Below are 23,731 nucleotides of genomic sequence, written 5' to 3'. Positions count from 1 at the left end.
CAACTTTAACATATGGAGGTAAGACTACGGTGTGGCATGAAAATGAAAAGTCAAGACTGAGAGTAGTGGAGATGGAACTGCTGAGGAATGTATGTGGAGTACAGAGAGTGGGCAGGATATGAAATAATGTGATTTGTGAAAGATGCAGAGGGAGGAAGGCTGCGGACACCAGAATCGAAGAAAGTGTACTGAGATGGTAGTCATGTGGAGAGAATGGATGACAACAGAGTGATGAAAAAGGTATATCTGAGCGAATCTGAAAGAGGAAGGAGGCGAGGTAGGTCAAGGAGAAGGTGGACAGATACGGTGGATGAGTGTGTGAGGAAGAGAGGTATAGAAGTCGGTGCGGCTAGGGGACTGACAAGAGATCAAGCTGGCTGGATGAGTGTTGTGAAAGGAAGTGCATGATCAGGGATTTGGCATCCCCTTTTAACAGGGCAGTGTTCAGACTGACTCTATCGGATATGTTTACGTGAAGCTACAGAATGTGGTGAATGTTTCTGGCATATCCGATAGAGCCAGGATTCCGGGGGCTTGAATGATGAGTGGATGGAAGCATAGCCTATTGGACTGGGCAAATTTGGGCGTCTGGACACTGCTACTCCTCACCCTGCCCTAGGGTGGGAAAGGAGGTCCGGATGATGATGATGATCATCATCATCAGGTTCTGATACTGAGAGTATACAGAAGCGGTACCGGTTTGTTCAGAATATGTGTTGTTGCTGACACTATATCCTTCATTTCCCATTATTTTCTAGTTCCTGTAAAAGTGGACAGGGCTTTGCTGGAGTCATACCAGAATGTGGGATAAAAAAAAATGCATAATCAACTTCACCCTAATCATAATTTCAACAATAAACACAAGCACAGCAAAACTGTGCTATTCCACTCCACAGCAGGACACTCTGCAATCTACAGATTCATGTCAAATGCAAATAATACCATAGGTAGCCCTAAAAAAAACTTCTGTATCAATAGCTCAGTTAGCCCACAGTGGTAAGGGTATTCTCATATGCAAGTCTATTGTAAATAAGTATGATGGAAAAGAAGGTCATAATAAGGGTATTCTCATATGCAAGTCTATTGTAAATAAGTATGATGGAAAAGAAGGTCATAATATATGTTGTAAGACTGTAAAAGTAAGGATCTTTCATGAAAAGTCATCTTCAGTGTCAGCAGAAGACACTACTCAGTGTGTGGTGGTGGTAGGGCCTGGGTCTGGTGTAGCAAGAGCTAGGGTAGGCAGCTGGGTAAGGATAATGAAGATGATAAGGCACCACAAAAATTATTAGCTATACTGGAAAATCTGTGACTTAATGAACAGTGGCTGCTGATCAAAAACTGTTTGTTACACTAGGATGTCCACATAACATTAATTAATCATATTCCAAAACATTCTCTACAATTGCTGACCCCCCATTTGCTCACAGAGCAGAAACAATAAATAAATATATATATTACTTCTACGACGGAACACATTCTATCCATTTCTCCTTTCTCTGATATCTCCATTCTAGGAGATTTCAATGTTCACCACCACCTTTGACTCTCCTCTCCTTTCACTGATCCACCTGGTGAACAAGCCTTCATCTTTTCTATCCTTAATGACCTAGACCAGCTTGTACAGCACCCTACCCGTATCCTTGATCGCCTTGGAGAGAGCTCCAATATACATGACCTCTTCCCTACAACTAATCCTGCTGCTTACACTGTTAAACTTTTCTCTCTGTTGGGCTCCTCCAATCATAATCTTGTTACCTTAACCTGTCTTATCGCTCCAGTACAGCCTGTGGACCCTCCAGAGAAACGTCGTCTGTGGCACTTTGGAGCTGCGGATTGGGAGGCCCTCAGGCAGTACTTCTTTGATTTTCCCTGGAATGATTATTGCTTCCATGGCCGGGAGCCATCTGAGTGTGCCTTGCGCATTAGGGAGGTTATTCTCTCGGGCATGGAAGCATACATTCCTTTCTCATATCCTTTGACTAATGCAAGAAAGCCTTGGTTTAATCACGCTTGTTCTAATGCTGTCTGCAACAAGGAGAGGGCCTATAAAAGGTACCAGAGCCAACTTACCCCTGAATCACATCTTTTCTATGTTTCTGCCCGGAATCGTGCTAAGTCTGTTCTTCGCTCTGCTAAAAATAATTTCATCCGTACATAATGCTCTCAACTCTCCAACTCAAATTCTTTCCGCTCCTTCTGGCACCTTGCCAAAACCTTTCTAACAACTATACCTCATCATCCTTCCCTCCTCTTTTCTACTCTGATGGCTCTGTAACTATTTCTTCTACTGATAAAGCAGATCTGTTTGCTCAGACTTTCTCCTCCAATTCCACCTTAGACGATTCTGGTGCTGTTCCTCCATCAATTCCCCCCTCTGACTTCCTCATGGCTGACATTAAAATTTCTTCAGCTGATGTATTTTCTGCCATCACTGGCCTTAATACTAACAAGGCATAAGGGCCCAAGAAGTAATGGGTGGAGGCGGCACAAGATGCTCGCTCCGTGCTGTCAGGTGAAGTCAGCCGCTAGCACGTCTGCCATATTGTTGTAGGCTTACTTGCTCCAGGCAGCTACCCGCCCTATTCTATTATTACTAGTTATACTGCCCACACTCATTTATATTATTCATTTAGCTATTTAAATGAAATGATGACCTTACTGTGATCCATTTACTGCATGCTATGACTACATTAACATGAACATTTCACTAACATTACTCTACAACCCACTGAATAATAGTAGACTATTCATTGCAGTTCTGCTCTTGATACCTTTAAGAGATGATTGTTGTGCAGTGAACTGTTTACCAGCACAGTTGTATCTAACCTGGAGATATGTCTCCGTTACTGCTTCAATTAACAACACAAGATGATTCCTTAAAGGGTCACTGTCTGACATATGTACTGTCAAGCTTGGAAATACTGATTTGTCTAAGCACTCTGATAAGACATAAGTTACAATTTTGTGACAATTTTTTCTTGAAAGCTCTGCATAGAGGTGTATTTGTTTACCAAGCAATGTTTTTTCTCTGAATATCTTTTCACTTAAGCAACATACAGTATATCTATGACATCTTTTGAGGGGAATGACAGGTTTCTTTTATTTTTCTTAATAATCAGTGCATGAGAATTATCACAGTTTTTGGTAAACAGTGCACTGCAGCAACATTCACACTTCAAAGATCTGTTAAGTTTCACTGATACAAATCCTGCTATGTATGCAACAATTTTTTCAGAATATGGTGATAGCATAGGAGAAACAGTGTCACCATTTTTCATTCCTAATACATCATAATTATCTCTCTGCATAAGACACTCATCATCATCATCATCTGGAAGTCTGCTTTTGTCCACAGAGGTATTAATCACTCTACTTGAAGGAACATCGGCACTTATATCACTTAGATAATTACTAGAAGCCATCAAAATTGGTATGTCCTCTAAGGCTAAGCAGTTTCCTCGTGACACTTCCTCAATGTCATTGTAAAGCATTACCTTCTTATAGGCTGCTGAGAACTGGCGAGCTGAAGGATTATTGTTGCATCCTCCCATACTTCTGATTTTGCCCCCCAAAAAGTTCAATGTGATCCTGGCTCATTTTATAAGTTAAGAAATAGTTCTGAAATGGCTTTGGGGAAATTATTAGCATCTCATTAATCTTCTGGAGACTCTCGCAACAAACTAGAAATCCCACAAATCCAGTCTTTCTTTTGGATTTAACCATTGGCACATTACCAGGAGATACTGCTAAAGATCTAAGATACTGTTTTCCACTTTCAATGCACCCCATTATCTCTAAATTATTATCTGCTTGTAAAGGATGTTTCCAGCCTAAAGAGGTAAGGGTATCCCCTCTCTGACCTGCAGCTAACTGAAATCTAAACCTCCTTGAGCCTAGCCCTGACATGCCCTGAAGCTCCATAAGCCTACAACAATATGGCGGCCAGTCAGGTCACAAGGCTTCACTCATCCCACCTGATGCCGCCTCCAACCTTTAAATCTCATTGTATGGGCCTGATGGAGTCCCTCCTGTTGTCCTCAAGAACTGTGCTTCTGTGCTTACACCCTGCCTAGGTAAACTCTTTCGCCTTTGTCTTTCAACTTGTACCTTTCCTTCTTGCTGGAAGTTTGCTCTCATTCAGCTAGTCACAAAGAAGGGTGACCATTCCCAACTCTCTAATTATCATCCAATTGCTTTAACATCCTGTGTTTCAAAAGTTTTTGAGTCAATTCTAAACAGGAAAATCTTAAAGCATCTTTCCACCATCTTGGTGGTGAGTTAGTGCCCCACCCCGTAAAAAGAACTAACTAAACAAGCAAATAAAGCGCCTCGGACCAGGACAGACCATATGTTGATGACTAAGGAACGGACAAAGGACATTATTAGGGTGGGGACATGGAATGTGAGAGGAGTGAATGATGAAGTGAAAGAGCGAGAGATTGTTCAGGTGCTTGAGGATGCAAGAGTGAATATACAGTAAGTGAACTGACTGAAACTAAATGGAAAGGTGAAAGGGTGAGAGAATGGGAATATGGTTTAGGTATACGTGTGGGAGTTAATGAGAATGACAGGGCAAGAGAGGGAGTATGTCTGAAGATATGCAAGAAGTGGAAGGAGAATATAAAAGAGTATGGAACAGTGGGTGCAAGGATTGTATGGGTGAGGATGAAAGTAGGTATACAAGCGTGGGTGCTTGTATGTGCGTATGCACCGACAGAAGACCGAGTGGCAAGAGTGAAAGGTGGGCTTTGGGCGTGTGTAGAAGCATGTATGGACAAATCTGAGTGGAGCGAGAGAGTGCTTTTAACCCTTTAACCGCGGGCATTGTTTTGCCCCGACTGGCCTCTCCCGCAGGGGTTCCAGCCAAAATGTAAACAAACTTTAAACCTTTATAACTCCGCACAGAATAAATCTAGAGTGAAAAATAAGGTACCATTAGAAAGTACTAACCTTCGGCTTTGCATTGATGTAGGTTTCATGATTTCTTTGACTATCACTGGATGGGCAGTGCCGTTAGAAGTGAGCGATCTAAAATCACTATTTTTCGCTCACACACCATTACCTTCGCTCACACACTATTACCAAATGCCAACCTCATTCTGATAATAATACTATAAACATATATGAACACTGCACATACGATAAACACCCACTCTGTGTTCACTAAGGCAGGTAAAAGACACTGTAATTGCCCGCACTTCACTGCCACATCAGCGGTGTTGTAATCACTATTTTTCGCTCACACACCATTACCAAATGCCAACCTCATTCTGATAATAATACTATAAACATATATGAACACTGCACATACAATAAACACCCACTCTGTGTTCACTGAGGCAGGTAAAAGGCACTGTAATTGCCCTCATTTCACTGCCACATCAGCAATGTTGTCACTCACACAGCCGGACAGATACTGATGCGTGTTGGTCAGGGGTGGGGTGGGGGGCCTGGGGGGTGGGAGGTGGGGGCCCAGGGGGTGGGAGGAGGGAGGTGGAGGTCAGCTGGCGTGAAAGAACTTAATAGCTACTCTCCCTTGAAACAATTGGCGCACGGAAAAAACGCGGGGTATTCAAAATATTCACAAACATTCGAGAATGACACCCGGGTTTGGTCCAGTTTTTGCAATGTCATTCTGGAATTACACCGGCGGTTAAAGGGTTAATTGGAGACATGAATGGCAAAGTTGGGAATGTACGAGTGGATGGAGTGGTTGGTCAGTGGGGTGTGCCAGCTGAAGTAGATGGGAATGGTAGTGCTTTGGTGGACATCTGTGCTGGTAAGGGGTTGGCAACAGCTAACACCTACTTTTGGCATAAGATGATCCACAGGTATACATGGAGAGTAATGAGGAGGATGGATGGTGAACTTGTTGAATGAAAGGCAATGATAGACTATGTGTGTGTGGATGAGCGAATGAGAAGACAAGTGTTGGATGCAAGAGTGTGGAGAGGGTGGGGAAACGGAGTCTCGGACCATCACTTAGTGATGGCCAAGGTAAAGCTGCAAAGAAAATGGTTGAAGAGACGAAGGGGAAGACAGGAGGAAACAAGCTCCTGTGAGAGGAGTGGAGAATTTGCAAGATAGTGAGAAAATGGCAGAGTATAAGAGCATAGTGGAAGAAAGATTGGGAAGGTATGAGATAGAGCAGATGGAAGGGGTGGAAGACGTATGTAAGATATTCATGGAAGAGATAGGCGCAGCGTGTGAGGCAGTTTGTGGAGTGAGGAGGAGATGCAGGGATGTACAAGGGACAGCATGGTGGAATGATGAGGTGAAATGAGCTGTGGAACACAAGAAGAAGGCATATAATGAATGGCTAGCAAGCAGAGGTAGGGGAGAAGATGAGAGAGAGAAGAGAGAGGTATATGTGAGCAGGAGAAGGGAGGTGAAGTGACTGGTGAATGAGAGTAAGAAGAGAGTGGATGAAGAATTTGGGAGGAATCTGAGTGTGAAATGGAGGGAGAGTAAGAAATTGTTCTGGAAGGAGGCAGTGTGATAGGGAAAATAGTATGGAAGTGAAAGATAGGAATAATAAATTGTTGGTGGAGAAGAGAAAGAAATTGAGGTGAAGGAAGAAGAACTATGAGAATGAGAGCAGTGCGAGTATAAGTGGTTGGGGAATGGCTGGGAGAAGAAGAGATGAGAGGAGGGAGGAAGAGATCAGTAGGGCGGAAGTAGTGGAGGCAATGAAGAAGATAAAGATGGGAATGGCCCCAGGAATTGATGGAGTGTGTGGTGAAATGCTGAGGTATGGGGATGAGATTGTTGTCAAGTGGATATGGAAGTTGTGTAGATTGGCTTGGGAAGAGGGAAGGGTTCCAGAGGACTGGAAATCAGGTATAATTGTTCCTTTATACAAAGGAAAAGGGGAGAGAGAAGTATGTGGTAACCATAGGGGTATTTGTCTTCTTAGTGTGACTGGAAAAATATATGGTAGAATACTCATTGATAGGGTTAGGCATATGACAGAGGAGCTAGTTGGAGAAGAACAAGGGGGATTTAGGAAGGGAAAAGGGTGTGTAGATCAGATATTTCTTCTAAGATGTTTAGTGGAGAAGTATCTAGAGAAGGGAAAGAAAGTGTATACTGCCTTCATGGACTTGGAGAAAGCTTATGACAGAATTGATAGGCAAGGTATGTGGAAGGTATTAAGAATATATGGAGTGGAGAGGAAATTGTTGAGTGCTGTGAAGAGTATGTACGAAGGAGCTAAGGCTACGGTGCGAGTGGATGGTGTGCTGAGTGAGTTCTTTGATCTCAATGTGGGACTGAAACAGGGTTGTGTGATGTCTCCATGGCTGTTTAATATATACATGGGTGGGGTTGTAAAGGAGGTACAAGGTAGGGCAGTGGATGTGGCTCTAATGAATGAGGGTGAGATTTGGAAGATTCCGGTGTTGCTGTTTGCTGATGATACAGTATTGTTGAGTGAAGATGAATGGGAGTTGCAAGGTTTGGTGAATGAATTTGGGACAGTGTGTAAGAAGAGGAATCTGAAAGTTAATGTAAACAAGAGTAAAGTTGTGGAGTTTGAGAGGAATGAAGTCACAGAATGTACAGTGAAGTTGGATGGTGAGGATATGGAGAATGTGAGTGCATTCAAGTACTTGGGTAGTGTGATGAGTAAGGATGGAACTTTGGGGGATGAAGTGCATGAAAGAGTACAGCAGGGAAGGAAGGTTGTTGGTTCACTGAAAGGAGTGATGAGAAATAGGGAGGTGAGTATGGAAGTTAAGAGGTCACTGCATGATAGTACTGTGATCCCTACCCTGACATATGGAAATGAGGCATGGACCTTGCAGGAGGGGAACAAGTCAAGAGTGAAAGAGTGGAAATGATTTACTTGAGAGGAGCATGTGGAGTGACATGGAGGGACAGGTTGACGAATGAAGAAGTGAAGGAACATTGTGGGGTGGATGTGGCTGAGAAGATTAGGAGAAAAACACTGAGGTGGTTTGGACATGTGGAGAAAATGGAGAATGAAAGACTGACTAAGAGGTGTATGTAGGTGAGGTGGAGGGAAGGAGAGGGAGGGGTAGACCAAGGATGAGGTGGAGGGATGGAGCTGAGAGGTATATAAGGGAGGGGGGAGTGACTTGGAAGGAGGGTAGTCAAATGGTGGGTGATAGAGCAACTTGGAGGCGTTTTGTCTGCGATCACCCTTTGCAGGATTAGGGCATCAGGCTATAGATAGATAGATAGATCTTTCCTATCACAACCTTCTTTCAGATCGTCAGTATGGGTTCCGTCAGGGATGCTCCACTGGCGACCTTTCAGAATACTGGTCATCCTCCTTTCGGGATTTTGACGAAAGCTTTGCCACTGCACCTGACATCTCAAAGGCTTTCGACTGAGTCTGGCATAAATCTTTAATTTCCAAACTGCCCTCTTATGGTTTCTAGCCTTCTTTCGGTGCCTGCATCTACAGCTTCCTTTCTGGTCGTTCTATAGCTGCTGTTGTAGATGGCCATCGTTCTTCTCCGAGATCTATCAACAGTGGTGTTCCTCAGGGCTCTGTCCTATCACCAACTCTCTTCCATTTATTCATCAATGATCTTCTAAGCTGTACATCTAACCCTATCCACTTGTACGCCAATGATTCCACCCTTCACCTTTCCATTCGGTTCCTGCAACGTCCATCCCAGCAGTTACTTCAACAAACAAGGGATGAGGCTATGGCACACCTAATGTCTGACTTGGCTCGTATCTCTGACTGGGGTAAAAACAATCTTGTTGTTTTTAATACATCAAAGACTCAGTTTTTACACCTATCAACCCGTCAAAATCTTCCACAGAAATACCCACTAATGTTTAGTAATATCCAGCTCAATCCTGCATCATCCTTGAACGTGCTTGGGGTTTCATTGACACGGGACTTATCTTGGAAAGATCATATTGCATCTCTTGTAAAATCTGCTTCCAAGAGATTAGGTGTGCTAAGCTGACTCCATGCCTTCTTTACCCCAGCACAGTTGTTGACTTTATACATGGGTTTTATTTGCCCCTGTTTAGAGTACAACTCTCATGTGTGGGGAGGCTCCCCACATACAGCTCTTCTCAATAGGGTGGAGTCACAGGCTATTAGTCTCATCAACTCTCCTCTTACTGGCTCCCTTCAACCTCTGTCTCTTCGCTGCACTGTTGCCTCTTTATCATTTTTCTGTCACTACTTCAATGGTCACTGCTCTGAACTGTCTGCTTGCATCCCTCCACCTCTATGACAGGCGCGTAGCACCCATCTAGCAACGAACTCTCATCCCTTTTCTGTCCAACTCTCTAATGCAAGAGTTAACTATTACTCCCAGTCCTTCATTTATGCAACAGGTCAACTCTGGAACTGTCTCCCTCTGTCTGTATTTCCTGCTGCCTATGACCTCCAGTCTTTCAAATGCAGTGTGTCCAGGCATCTCAAAATGAATGGATCTTGAATTTGGCTCTTTTTTGTATTTTTTTTTTTTTTTTCTTTCTTTCTTGGAAGGAATGTTCATGTGGGCTCAGCCTTTAGTTCCTTCTTCCTCACATAATATATATATATATATATATATATATATATATAAAACCATTATTATAAGCATCATTTCCCCCACACATTCAATGTGTGGACAAGACCCATCCATCCATTCATCCATCATCAAATCCTATGTTGCCCCATGAGGAACGCTGGAGCCCAGGGCTAAGCTAGTTGGTCCTGACATTTAAGATGAGAGTGACCAGCCTCACTCATCACTGTTTTTTTTTTTTTTACAGAACAGAGGAAGGTGAAAAAAAAAAAAAAACTAATCCATACACCAGATTACTGGTGTTCACTGTTCATAAAATATCTGTAACAGTTAGACTTGAACAGCTGTAGGTTGAAGTTTTGGGGGAAACAACTCTGGGGATGCAAGTTCCAGACAGATGCAGTTTGGGGAATGAAAGAATTCTGATAGGCAGAAGTTCTGCAATATGGCTGAGTGACATTCCAGTCATGAGCGCTACCAGATGCCCGTGTAGCATGAGGGAAGGCATGGAGAGGTGGCACAATGGACGCAACTTCGTCTGAGCATTTGCTATAAAAATATCTGTAAAATAATGCAAGAGAGGCAACATTCTTTCTTACTTGTAGGAGAGGTAGTTTATTAGTAATATCAGGGTTATTAATAATTCTAACAGCTTTGTTCTGAATTTTGTCTAGTTGTTTTAATGCAACCTCTCCACATCCATTCCACATGGGTGAGCAGTATTCAAGATGAGAGAGTACATGACTCTTATAAATTATAGCTAACTGCTCGTCAGTGAAGAAGTTATGGACTCTGTACAATAATCCAAGTTACTCTGAAGTGGTTTTAGCAAGTGATCTGACATGAGAGGTCCAGCGCTGAGGGCACTGTTAAGTGAGACACCAAGAATTTCAATATTTTGGAGATGGGAATATTTGTAGCACTGAAGGTAATATACAAATCTGGCAATACCTGTCTATTAGTAAATTGTATATATTTAGTTTTACTAGCATTATGCATTATATGAGACACGGTTGTTTTGTCCCCATTCACCGATTGTTGTTAAGTCTTGATTTATGGAGATGGCTGTACTGAGTTCAGAGCTGAAGATATCAGACTTTGTAAATGGGTGTCTGAGTGTGAATGAACTATGAAGTGTTGAGTCATCTGCATATGAATGGATGGGATTGTGGGTGACAGATATGAGATCATTAATATGAACCAGGAACAGGGTTGGTGCCAGAACTGATCCCTGTGGCATGCTGGCATTAACTGAGTGGAAATTGGAATATACATCATCGACTTTTACTCTTATTTTTCTGCCACCGAAATATGAGGAAATCAAAAGAACACAAAACTTTAGTCCATAGCAAGGGAGTTTGGACAACAGGGAACGGTGCCATACTCTGTCGAAAGCTTTAGAAATATCAAGGGCTACTGCATGAGTTTCTCCACGTAGACCGATTGATTGATGGATGGTGTGAGTCAGGAGACTGAGTATGTTACTGGTGGATCTTTCATGGCAAAAACCATAATGTCTGTGACTAATTAAGTTGTTGGATTCAAGATGTTTAACTATGTGCTTACTGATTAAAGTTTCAAATACCTTACCAAGAGCAGATGTGACAGCTACTGGTCTGTAATCAGAGGGGTCAGAGGAACTTCCTTTCTTTGGAACTGGGTGGATATTGGCTTCTTTCCATGAATTAGGGAATGAAGAAGTACGTATGCATAGTCTGAATAATTTAGCAAGAACAGAGGCAAGTTCTGGGGAACACTTTTTCAAAACAATTGGCAGAATTCCATCTGGGCCTGGAGCTTTGTTGGCAGATAAATTGTCTAGGATGGATTTTACGTATCTTGTCTATATTAAGTGGAACAATTTCGGGAGAGTCAAGTTCTTGTACTGGGACGTTCTGGCTGGCTTCCTCTATGGCAGAATTGCCAAATGTACTGGCAAAGATATCTGCTTTCCCACATGAGTCATTTGTAATGTTGCCATCTGAAGATTTTAGTGGGAGAATGGATGATGACTTGTTAAAGTTACTATCGAAAGAATTGAGAGTTGACAAGAATATTCTCTTGTCATTAGGGTGTTAAGTAGTTTTGATGCTTGATTTTGAAGGAAGTTTGATTTAGCGAGATTTATTACAGCTTCTGCATGGTTTATGGCAATTTTATATTTGGAGAGTGATTCAGATGTTTTTAATTTTAAGTAAGAGTTATGCTAATGACTTTTGGGCTGTTACTCTGGCACAGTTGCTATCAAATCATTTTGGAGAATTCAATCTTGTAGTGAACTGTTGACTTGGTATGAATAAATCCATACCAGCTAGTATTAAGTCGCAAATGTGGGACTGGGTAGAACTGGCATCACTAGAGCAGAAAGACTGCCATGGAATGTCAGCAAGATAATTTCTAAATCCATCCCAGTTTGCCCTATCAAAGTGTCATCAGGTCACCCTGACAGGTTCAGAACAGGGAGGTTTGGGGGGGCTACCAAATGAGGCTTTGATGAGACTTTGGTCAGAGGATCCAAGTGGAGACAATACCTCTATCCTGTATTAATCTGGATTATTTGTCAGGAATAGATCCAAGAGATGGGCATTATGGTCAGGATTATCTGGTATTCTGGTTGGTTGCTTTACCAGCTGTGTGAGATTAAATGATTCTGCAAACAGCTCGCACTCTAGACCAGCATCGTCAGTCCGGGCAGAATGCAATAACCATTCAACATTATGAATGTCAAAATCACCCAGAAAGGTAATTTCGGTGCTAAGGGCAAGGTTAAGGTTACTCAACTGTGTGGATATGGAATCAAATACACTGGGTTCCGAAGAAGCACTGGGGAGCGACAGACTACACAGATATATTTGGTAATATTTTGACAGTTTATACAATGAGTAATCAAAACTGGATGAAGTGAAGTTTAAAATGGTGTCAACTGCATATTGAGATATGATATAACAACAGGTGCCGCCCTTGTTACGAAAGTTTGTGAGATGGTAACTGGGAAAACAAAATGGGGATATTTCAGTCATGGGTGAGATTTGTGGTTCTGTGAGGAATAGGGCCAGAGGGGATATGGACTGTGGGAAAAAATAAACTGAATTTAAATTGGCACTGAGACCATGGATGTTGGTGAAGAACAAGGCAGCACTTTCACTTTTCCACTGACGAGCATGGCTGGAAACTGCACTAGTCGCTGCCGGCACAGTCGTTTGATGGCAACCAGAAAGACCCTATGCTCCCAGCCCTACCCTGCCGGTGGTGGCAATCCGAGGTACCACCTCGTTAGAATGTAATATTGCAGCAGCCATTGCTAAAGAGACTGGGAATAGAAGATGTGATATCTTATGTGCACGTAGTGTGGTGTAGACAGCTGAAGGTAGAGGTATTAACCCCTAAAGCGCGGCCGTCGACAGCCGACCCCCCCCCCCCGTGTGGTGGGGTTGTATCGCGGTCTGAGTACCTGTAGGAAAATATTTGCCAAAAATCAGAGATTAACCCTAGAACATTATAATTTTTATGGCAGATAGTACTTACATTCAGCTTTCTCCAGAGACAGGTGTTGAGCCTTCGTGGACTACCCAAGGACTTGTGGAGACTTGCAAAGTTGGGTAACCAAATCTTCACTTTCACACCTCCAGCAACCCGGTTTCCCCTCTACCACAGCCTCATTCTGTCACAGTAAACTTTATACTACAATGTACAAGTAGTTTGGAATCCGTATTTGTACAATAAGCACTGAAAATAAGGCTAAAATCAACGAAGCGTACGGCCGACATGCAGTGCGGCGGCGGTCTTCCCGTCACTCAACAAACATTTCCATTTTCACAGCTAAAAACACGTATACTACATTATTTTCAATCATATTACTTCCCAAAAGATCACCGCGGCGCGCTTTTTATTTTGCCTTATGCCCGTCACTTTATTCTCGTTCCTGTTGGCCGCTCGCACTGACTCAGAAGAGCTAGAACTCGCCATAATGTCACTTTGAAAGCCTGCGGTAAACTGACGCTAAACAGGGGCAAACCGCGCAAAAAAAAGCTAGTGTGACAACTGGGGAAACAAGCGTTTCCTATTAGCATAAACTGCTTGTGAGAGGAGAGCGCAGATTTACAGTTCTGAGCAGTCAGAGCGCTGCCATATATCACAGCCAGGCTGGCTGGGCCGTGGTGGGGGGGGAGGGGGGGAAAAACGCGATACTTGGCAACAACGGAGGTCAGTAGTACAAAGGTAAAGTATGCTAATTGTAGCTAAAGGGTGGTGGTACTGATAGACAATACCAGCTGGAACATCCTTGCCCGCGTTTATTCAAAATTAACTCGAATCGCAAACGTGACGATCCGCCGTTATGTCCTTTTTGGCGAGCGTTGCAAATGCGACGACCCGCGCTTCAGGGGTTAAGAGAGTATGCTGGCCTATTCTCTGTGTAAATGACAGCACTGAAAATGTTCAGCAAAGGGAGAGGGTCAGGATCAAGTCCTGAAGGCAGGTGAAACAAGAGCTCCAGCTCTCCCTATCACCAGCTTGCCATCTACCTCGGGAGTACTGCCCTGTTCAACTGGTGCTATAGTTTACTCCTCACATTACATGAGCACTAAACCCTAACAACCCCTTGGATATAAACCTGCACAGGCCGAATCCGATTAGAGTGCCTTAATTACCCACTAAACCACCAACTGCCATACACACATAAGGAAAAATGAGTCACACAATCATTCACTCATCACTCAAGCCTTTGAAACTCTCAGCTCCATCAGACAGGCATACATATTCCACATTATGTGCTTCATCTGATAAAGCTGCTCTTGAAACCCAGTATTGTAAGACCATTCTACTGACTACTGAGTTAAAAAACATTTGTAACAGAAATTCTCCAAGGACGACTGAGGACAAGAGTCAGCTGAATATGGGCTGTGTTTCTGGTTAGCTTCAGATATTTCATAACTTTTTCCTCTGGGTTTTACTTTGGACATCTCTGCTTAATAATCTTTTTGCATACTACTCATGTACAACTGTGTCTGTAATGACATTAAATAGATATACATAACATACAGTACCTCCTGTCTACTAAAGAATGCATAAGGTATGAAAGAAATTAAATAATTAAGGAAGCAGCACTACACGTCTCCTACATCAATGGGAATAGTCATATACAGTACGGTACCAGTCTTGTCAACACCCCCACCACCCCCATGAAGTCTAGTACCTCTTTGGTGAGCCGTATGAGAGTCTGGATGGTTTCCGCACCCATCAGGTTGTGGAAGCGGGCCAACAATGTCATCCTGTTGTGGGCAGGATCCCTCTCAGCACGCTCTTGGGGTGTCAGGCTAGACCACTCTTCACCCTCCCTGATACAAACACAGCACAGATATACATAGTTAGCTTTGTCAGGATATATAAATGCAATACATTGATCTCTTTTCATCATTATTCATCATTACCATCATCATCATTATAACCTTATTAACTACAAATTATTGGGGTGAAAAAGATTCTGAAACAAGAACAGGAATGCATATGAGTAAAACTATGAACAGAATACCCTCTGAAATGTCATACCGGGTATGTCATTTTCACTCATCCTTTAACCTTTCAAAATTCTTGGCTTCATCACACAGTCAAGTCACTCACACAGTTCCCTTTTAATGTATTTCATACCACTTGTAAGAGAGAAATAATTCCATCAACTGGCAAGTGAAAAAAAATAATGAGTTCAAGCCTTTTTATGTGCCTATCAATATAAGTATTATCCATCTATTTCAACCCATTAATTCTTTGTTTCTCTAATTACTGTACCATACCTTGCTTTCATTTTCCTTTACCTTACTGGTTATAGCTTTTTTTTTTTTTCCCCCCCCCCCCCACCTTCAAACTCACTATCATATACCCTTTTCTCCAATCTAATCATATACTGTACAGGTAATTCTTTCTATGCAACATGAGAGAACTGCTGTGATGGATGATTACTGTACAGCCATACCCCAGTTTAACAGTGCAACTGGTTAAGTAAAAACCCATCACTAGGCAGGGTATCGTATCTCATGGTGGATTTAAAATGTGAAGTATAAGGATGCGTTTTTGAGCCTTGGGTTTCTCCCCCAACCAAGTCCTAAATCCACCCAAATAAGTCCAAAAAAAAGTTTAAAGCCAATCTAAATGGCAAACAGCTGTAAAAGAAGCTAACCCAAGCCTAAAACCAGTGCCCATCTCGCTTGTACCCAGTCTAGGTCACACTCGTATTCAAACTCGGTAGAGAAGCAGCAGCACTGTTTACAATCCCACCATCAGACAGTCCTGGGACAGTTAAATAAACATCTGTTGTACAGAATAATAATGAATGAATGACATAGCATTGTCCACTGAGCAAACTGCTGACAGAGAATCGCTGATGTTTTGACGGGGAATTCTCTTGACAGGGAATGTGATTGATGATGCCTTTGGGATAACCTTTTCAACAACCCCACATCATGTCGTTTTAGTTACTATTCTGGTTGTTGAACTCCTTTATTTTCTTCTCCCTTTTTTTTTCAACATTTATTTAGTTTCTTTGTATTTTCAAAGCGTTTTCCCTCGAACAGCCCGAATGTAAACACATGATTTATTAATCGATGAAGCGATCAGGATAGCCCATTCAAAGGCCCCTCCTTATGTCATTTTAGTTACTGTTCTGGTTGCTGAGCTCCTTTATTTTCTTCTCGTTTGTTTTCCAACATTTATTTACAAATTCCTTTCTATTTTCAAAGCGTTCTTCCTTGAATAGCCCAAATACAAACACATGATTTATCAATGTCACAGTTTTCATCAATGCATGAAATATTTACTCTCTAAGGTTTCATAATTATTAAGCTTCATGTACATGATGACACGTTTGTCGTCATTAGGGTCTTTCCTCATAAATGCATGATGGCACCTTTAGCTTCACAAAACCATTAAAAAATTCGCCCCAAAAAAGTTTTCGGTTGATTTACGTCATTTTGGGAGGCGTCACAGCTTGCCTGGCTCACATGAAAAGTAATGAGTTGGCAAAAGTAGGTCCCAATACCCGCGATAGGGCATGCAGGTTTTTCAGTACCACACGAGCTGTCAGTGAGGAATGTAGTGCGCGGTCCCTTGTCCCTTTAGAACTCCTCTATTACCCCCCATCCCGGGTGTGCAACATTTCACAATACCAATAGTGCTTATGTATAGTTTTTGGGCACAATTGTGATTAGATTTGGTGTTTGCAATAGGAAATTAGGTATTTGTGCAGCACTCGTGGCCGTTATCAGCCACTGGGCCAACAAAGATTGAGCTACTGGTTCTAACCCTGACCCCAGAACTACACTGCCTCTACCCTGCACCAAATGTGAGTATTCAGCTACGAAAATAGTGACAGTGAATCATGTGAATATAGTGTGCAATACCTTAGTGTGCAAGGAAACAGTGAAACACATGCAGCAGCTTCGGGGGAGGCAGGAAACTGCCCTACAGCCATGACAGGGTGTGGGTACACCATAGTTTTTTGCATTTTTCTCAAAAACTATGAGGCGTAGAAGTTTGATTATATCAAAAGGAAGCCCATGAAATTCTGCATAAGATGGTGAAATAAAAACATAACACTGCCGAGAAAAGTTTTTTGCTAGAGCTCTCCAAATAAAAACTGTTGTCTGTTGGAAAAAGTTTTTCCTTTTTCACTTATTATTTGAAAACCATACCTCATATCAAAATGCCAACTGCCCCATTTGAAAGTTAATAAAATTCACTTTCAAATGATGGTATAACATGTAAAGATACATTAGTTAACATTCAGGCTATGATGTTGGGAAGTGGGATGAATGTTCCCGACTGATTATTCACACCTCCCTAATGAATGTATAGTGTGTGTTTTTTATGTTTTTTTTTTGCTTATTGTGTAGAACAAACATCAAAGAATAAGAGTATGTACATTCTGTGGCAAAATAAATATGTTTGGGTGGTGAAAATAAGCTGAGAATACACTTTTTGGGACCGCGCAGAGGGCAGGGGGGAGGGGAGAAAGCCTTCGTGTCATGGAATGTGAAACTTATTGAAATTTACCATGAACAAAAGGGTTAACATTTATTTAAAATTATTGTTATGTATTCCATGACAGGTCAGATGACAGTTCAATGGTCAAACACAAAATATTCTTTGTTGAGTTGCCTCGTTGTCCACACTGTTTTGTACCTCATCTAATGGGTGAGAATCCATACCACAAAATTATGACAGTGTTCAATCCACCTATGACTAAAAGACATTAATCTAAGTCTAAAAACTGTTTATAAATCAACCTAAACACAAAATTTAAGTCTAAAATATCATCAAAATCGGTATAAAAAATCAAAACCCATCACAAAACCAGGCAGGCGGGGTAGGGTATTTCTACCCCCATCACTGTTCCGGGGTATCACATCTAGGGGTATGGTAAATCGGGGTTTGCCTGTATATGGTTTAGTTTTTGTCACATCCGCAGAAGAAATTTGCATCGCATATAAATAATGTTAAAATTCTTGTCACAGTTGCAATATAAATGTGCTTTGAGTGTTGGTGGGTTCCTCTGGAAAAGCTTACATTTTGGGAAACAAAATACTAGATTATTATTTTTACATGACATTATTATTATTATTATTATCATCCATCCATCCATCATCCGATCCTACGTTGCCCCATGAGAAGCGCAGGAGCCCAGGGCTAGACAGGTTGGTCCTGACATTAAAGATGAAAGTGACCAGCCTCGCTAATCCCTGTGTGGCATTACATGAACAATAAACCCCAATCACCCCTTGATATAAGCCTTCACTGGCTCAATCCCATTGGAGTGCCATAATTATCCACAAATTTGGTTATAAGGTTACCACCCAGCATAGTAAATGGTTTCCTGGTGTACTGGAAACCATTTGGCTTGTCACTCAGTGTAGAGTCACCCATACACTGGGTGACAAGCCAAACCATTTACTATGCTGGGTGGTAACCATTTTACCAAATTATGGCGTCTGTGGTTTTGTGGGTACTTACGGCACTCCAGTCGGACTGAGCTAGTGAAGGTTATATCCAAGGGATGGTTGGGGTTTATTGCTCAAGTAGTCCACTCAGGGATGAGTGAGCCTGGTCACTCTCATCTTAAATGTCAGGACAAACTTGCCTAGACCCGGGCTCCTACGCTCCTCATCGGGCAACACAGGATTGGATGATGGATGGATGGATGGATATTTATTGATTTACCTACATATGACACTGGAGAAGAAATGGCTTATTTATCAAAACACAATAGACATGGAAGGTTGTCATTTGCGTCTATCTCAGTTTAGGGACAGTCTATATGCGATCATTAATATGTTGCCTGAGTATTGATCACTGTCATGATTTTAGGTGCTGGATATACATCTGTAAGAAAAAATGGTAAATGGGTATAACAAGATTGTATCTTACATAACAAATGAGGGAAATAAAGTACTTAACCCCTACGCGCCGGTTGACGTGTATAGCCCTCACGATTTTGGTCAGGGAGCAACACCAGTTGATGTGTATAGCCGCAAGTGTCTTCCTGCCACCCTTTGAACTTTAACTTATCCTTACTCATCGACGGGACCACCTGATGACGTGAGGATACTTTCAATTGAAAGACGAAGATTTGGTGAGTCTTATGTATCTTTAATTTTTTCTCTGGCTGTTATTGTTTGGCTGATTATTAGGGTTTGAAGCAAGGGTATTTTTTCCAAAACACAGAAATCCCCTGTAGGGAGGAGCGTGAAACATCAGAAAACCCCCAGCGTGCAGGGGTTAAACAATCGATGATCATATGAACCCATTCAGCTCATATGGAGGGGCATTTTCATGAGTAGCGCCACGTAGTTTGTGTGCCCGCCGCCAAGGGCCCAGGGAGGCACTGATGACGTTTATACACCACACCTGACGCCCGCACCTTTTGAAATCAGTCGATGATTCCGGAAAATATAGTGCCATGTATAATGGATAGAACCATGTCAGGTTTTGCCAAATAAAAAACTATGATCTTTGGAAACTGTATGATAAGTTTTTCCAAAAGCTGAGATTCATAACACTTGCTAAAAAAATGCTGAATGCAAACACACACAATAAGTTTTCATGGCTTTTAGTAAACACTAAGAACTTTTCAGTGTAAATCTCATTTAGAGCATCAGTAAAATCTCAAAGATGAATATAATACTGGTATAATGCTTTATGCAAAAGTAATAATCCCGACTGGAAATTTTTTAGTGGAAGGTACACCAGCTCTGAGCAGGTAGTGACCACACACTATTTAGTGATCTGGCAAACACTGGCAACTTTCAGGAATTTATGGGGACTCCAATTAAGTTTGGTAAAAATGGAAAATGATCAGATTGGGATTATAGGCTAGAAAGTTCAACTCTACACACAGAAAAAGAGAAGGACCCAGGAGTGATTATCAATAACAGACTGTCACCAGCTGACCACAAAAATGAGAAGGTATGAGGCATGCATACACTGAAGACATGCTGAGAAAGATAATAACATAATTCATCAGACCAACCCTGAAATCTGCATCAGTGATCTGGAATCCTCATCTCAAAAAACACATAGATAAGACTTAAAAGGTACAAAAGGCTGCTACAAGATGGGTACAAAGCTTAAGGATCTAAGCTATGAAGAAAGATCAGAAAAACTGAACTTACCAACATTACAAGAGAGATGGAAAAGAGGAGACATAATTATGCTATATAAATGCATCTCAGGGAAAGAGAAAATAGACATCAATGGTCATATAACCTATGGGGAGGCATCAGCAAGAGGACACTGTAAAAACAATGCATAAAAAGAGAGGTGAGAAAGACGTAAGGAAATTCAGTTTTCCAAATAGGGCAATTGATCAGTGGAATGCATTACCGAATGTAATAGTGTGTGGCAAAACCATTCACAAATTAAAGGAGGCTTTTGACAGTCCCTAGAGACATGGTGAGGTGGGCAATGAGAAAGCTTGGGATCGAGGAGTGGCTGGTTAGGGTCAATATGGCCATGTATGAGGGTGGTCACACACAGGTAAGGGTGAATGGAGATTTGAACGATAAGTTCTTCATTAATGTTTGTGTGCATCAGGGGTTACTCTTGAGCCCCTTGTTGTTTATCATGGTACTTGAAGCCCTCTCATGTGGCTTCAGAAATGGATTCCCGTGGGAGATGTTGTGTGCTGATGATTTATATTGGTTGCAGAGAATGAAAGGGAGGTGGAGGAAAGATTCAGGAAGTGGAGAGATAGTATGGGGCATAAGGGCTTAAGATACGTGTAGATAAAACAAAAGTGATGGTATCTAGGGCTGGGGGTGGTACTGTCAAAGAAGAGGAAGAAAGGCCATGTGCGATTTGTCACAAGGGTGTGGGAAGTAACTCCATCTTGTGCAGTGTTTGTGATATGAGGATGTATATGAGATGCAGCGGTTTTAGAGGCAGACTGCAAGATAATGCTGATTTCATGTGTGCGGTGTGTTGGGAGGAGCATGTGGATACTGCCACCCATGAAAAGAATTGATCTTGCTGGCAACTCTCTCGAGTGTGTGGAAGAATTTTGTTATTTGGGAGACATATTATGTGCTGGAGGTGGGACTAAATATGGGAAGCTGCCAGAGATCGAGCGGCATGAAGAGCCACCATTAGGTGACCAAGGCTGATGCATGCAAGCATGATGGACCCTTCAAAAATGAAAACAATATGTTTGATAAAAATGGTTTACTACATGAGACAGTACGAGCTTGACTCATTCCTGTAAAGATACAATTTGGTAAGGTAAGACTACACGCACACACACACACACACACACACACACACACTTATCTTTGTTTACTTTCGTAATTCCTTTCTCCCTTCTTGTTTTCTATTTTGGTTATTCAGGCTGAAATTCTCCACTACACAGCGCTCCCATCGCGATCACACAATGTCACCTAATTGGTGCACTATTTAAAAACTTTGGTTTCTTTTTGGACAGACCTCGTACAAGAACATGAACGCATGCACACACATACACACTTTCTTTGTTTACTTTTGTACTTCCTATCTCCATTCCTCTTTTCTTTATTATTTCTTCAATTTTTTTTTTTTTTATGAATACAGTACGACCCTAAACTTGGTTTTCTTTAAGTCAGAAACTCTCTGAAGTTAGAAGCAATACTGTCTATCTACGAATCTATTGCCAGACGTCTCAATCCCATACGGGGTGGCCAAACAAATCGCCTCCACGTCGCCCTGTCCCCTGCCATTTCACTGCCCTGCCCCCAACTCACACCCCCCTCTCCCATATACCTCTCCACCCTATCCCTCCATCTCATCCTCGGCCTCCCCCTCCCTCTCCCCCCCTCCACTCACTCACATACACTCTCCTCATCAGTCTCTCACCCTCCATCCTCTCCACATGGCCAAACCACCACAGTGTGTTCCTCCTAACACTTCCTATCACATCCACATCCACATCCACACCACATTGCTCCTTTATTGCCTCATTTGTCAGCCTCTCTCCATGTGACTCCACAGGCTCCTCTTAAATAACTCATTTCCACTGCTCTCACTCTTGACTTGTCCTTCCAACAACGTCCAAGCTTCACTTCCATACGTTAGAGTTGGTATCACAATATTGTTATGTAGTAACTTTTTCACTTCCATGCTCACTTCCCTGTTTCTTATCACTGCTTTCATGGAACCAGCAACCTTTCTTCCTTGTTGTACCCTATCAAGTACTTCACCCTCCAATCTTCCATCCTTACTCATCACACTACCCAAGTACTTAAACATACTCACATTTTCCATTTCCTCACCATCCAACCTCACTGTACATTCACAGACTTCACCTCTCTCAAAGACCATCACTTTACTTTTCCCTACATTCACCTTTAGATTCCGTTTCTTACACACACTCCCAAATTCATCCACCAAGCCATGCAGCTCCCCTTTGTCATCACTCAATAACACAGTATCATCTGTAAACAACAGTATAGGGAGTTTCCAAACACTATCCTCTCTCACCAGGGCCACTCCAGCATCCACTACCCTACCTTGTACAGTCGCCAAACTTTCCACCTGGGCCACCTAGCCGCGAGAGGTGGGTAACGGGTGCTGGTAACAGTGTATCTGTTTGTGTGTACATGCTCGACGAAAGTTCGGATCATCAACTCTCGTCTTCCATCGTGAACCTCAGTCAGAGTTCATCCCATTATTCAGTCGACAATTTTTAGCCGACAGAATTTCAAAGAAACTTCTTGAAAGTATTGGATAATGAGAGTATTGAAAACAATAAAATCATCTAAAAGACCGCATCTTTACATATATTACATATTGATAAACTTTTTTTTTTTTTCATTATTACATGATAAACCCATGGCTAAAAATTGTCGACTGAATACTGGGGGAAGAACCGTCGTGTGACCGGCCCTTATGGTAGAAAAATAGATACCAGTGTCTGACGGTTCGTTTTGCATTTCGCCAGTCCTGTGCCGGTCTCAATTAAACCTATTGAAATACCATTCTTGATCCGAGACATAATTACATAAGTTAGGTCATTAACCGTTACAGGATTACTCATTGGGTGGATATTAATTTAAACTAAGTAGGAGAGATAGGAACTGTAGATGTCGGAGGCAAATGTGTGACCTCACACGTAAGTGGCACTGCTCACAATCAATTATCCTTGTAATGTGTAATTCAATCATTTGTTAGATGAATGGACTATAAAGGTGTGCTGTAATGATCATAGTCATGTGAAATATGATACGGTAAGTCATTACCATAGCTGATATAATAGCCACATTCGACAACAGTATGCATAAACTCTGCTTGTTGAGGTGACAGTATTTTAACTTCTTACCTCTTCGTGTTGCATCACAGAACACATAAAAACTACTTAAAATACTACTAATGAGGAAATAAGTAACTATTAAAAGGGTCTGAACATCATTCTAATGTTTACTTGTCAGTGTCATTCATGATGTGAATATGGCTGGTAATTTTACTTGCAACTGGACGTAGATGTTAGGTAAATGCATTCCTCTTCAACCTATACTGATAATGGTATCAAGTGATAACCCTATGATATGGAATTACTGATATAAGAAGATGAGAGAGAGAAAGGCTTGGAGCGATTCCAGTAGCTATATAGTGCATTAACATTTATAGTAACAATGTAAAAACAACACAGAAATTAAAATGTTTCATTAAGAATGCAAATATTTAGTAGAGTGCTAATGGATCTGAAAAACTAA

The 23,731-nt window shown here is 41.8% G+C and overlaps 1 protein-coding gene across 1 annotated transcript in view; it reads right to left on the bottom strand.

The window, feature by feature from the left end:
• The window catches only part of Ube4A (Ubiquitination factor E4A), a 200,247-nt gene that overhangs the window by 50,024 nt on the left and 126,492 nt on the right, over positions 1-23,731 (bottom strand). Inside the window, exon 10 of the mRNA XM_080280834.1 lies at positions 14,701-14,842. Within this exon, the coding sequence (XP_080136960.1) occupies positions 14,701-14,842 (142 nt within the window). The remainder of the gene's footprint in view (positions 1-14,700; positions 14,843-23,731) is intronic.

Source organism: Coenobita brevimanus, chromosome 86 (assembly GCF_032717465.1).
Source record: "Coenobita brevimanus isolate Jiangsu-jjx chromosome 86, ASM3271746v2, whole genome shotgun sequence".
NCBI lineage: Eukaryota > Metazoa > Arthropoda > Malacostraca > Decapoda > Coenobitidae > Coenobita > Coenobita brevimanus.
Note: the sequence above shows the minus strand (reverse complement) of the source record. Positions and strands in the feature narration are given on the sequence as shown.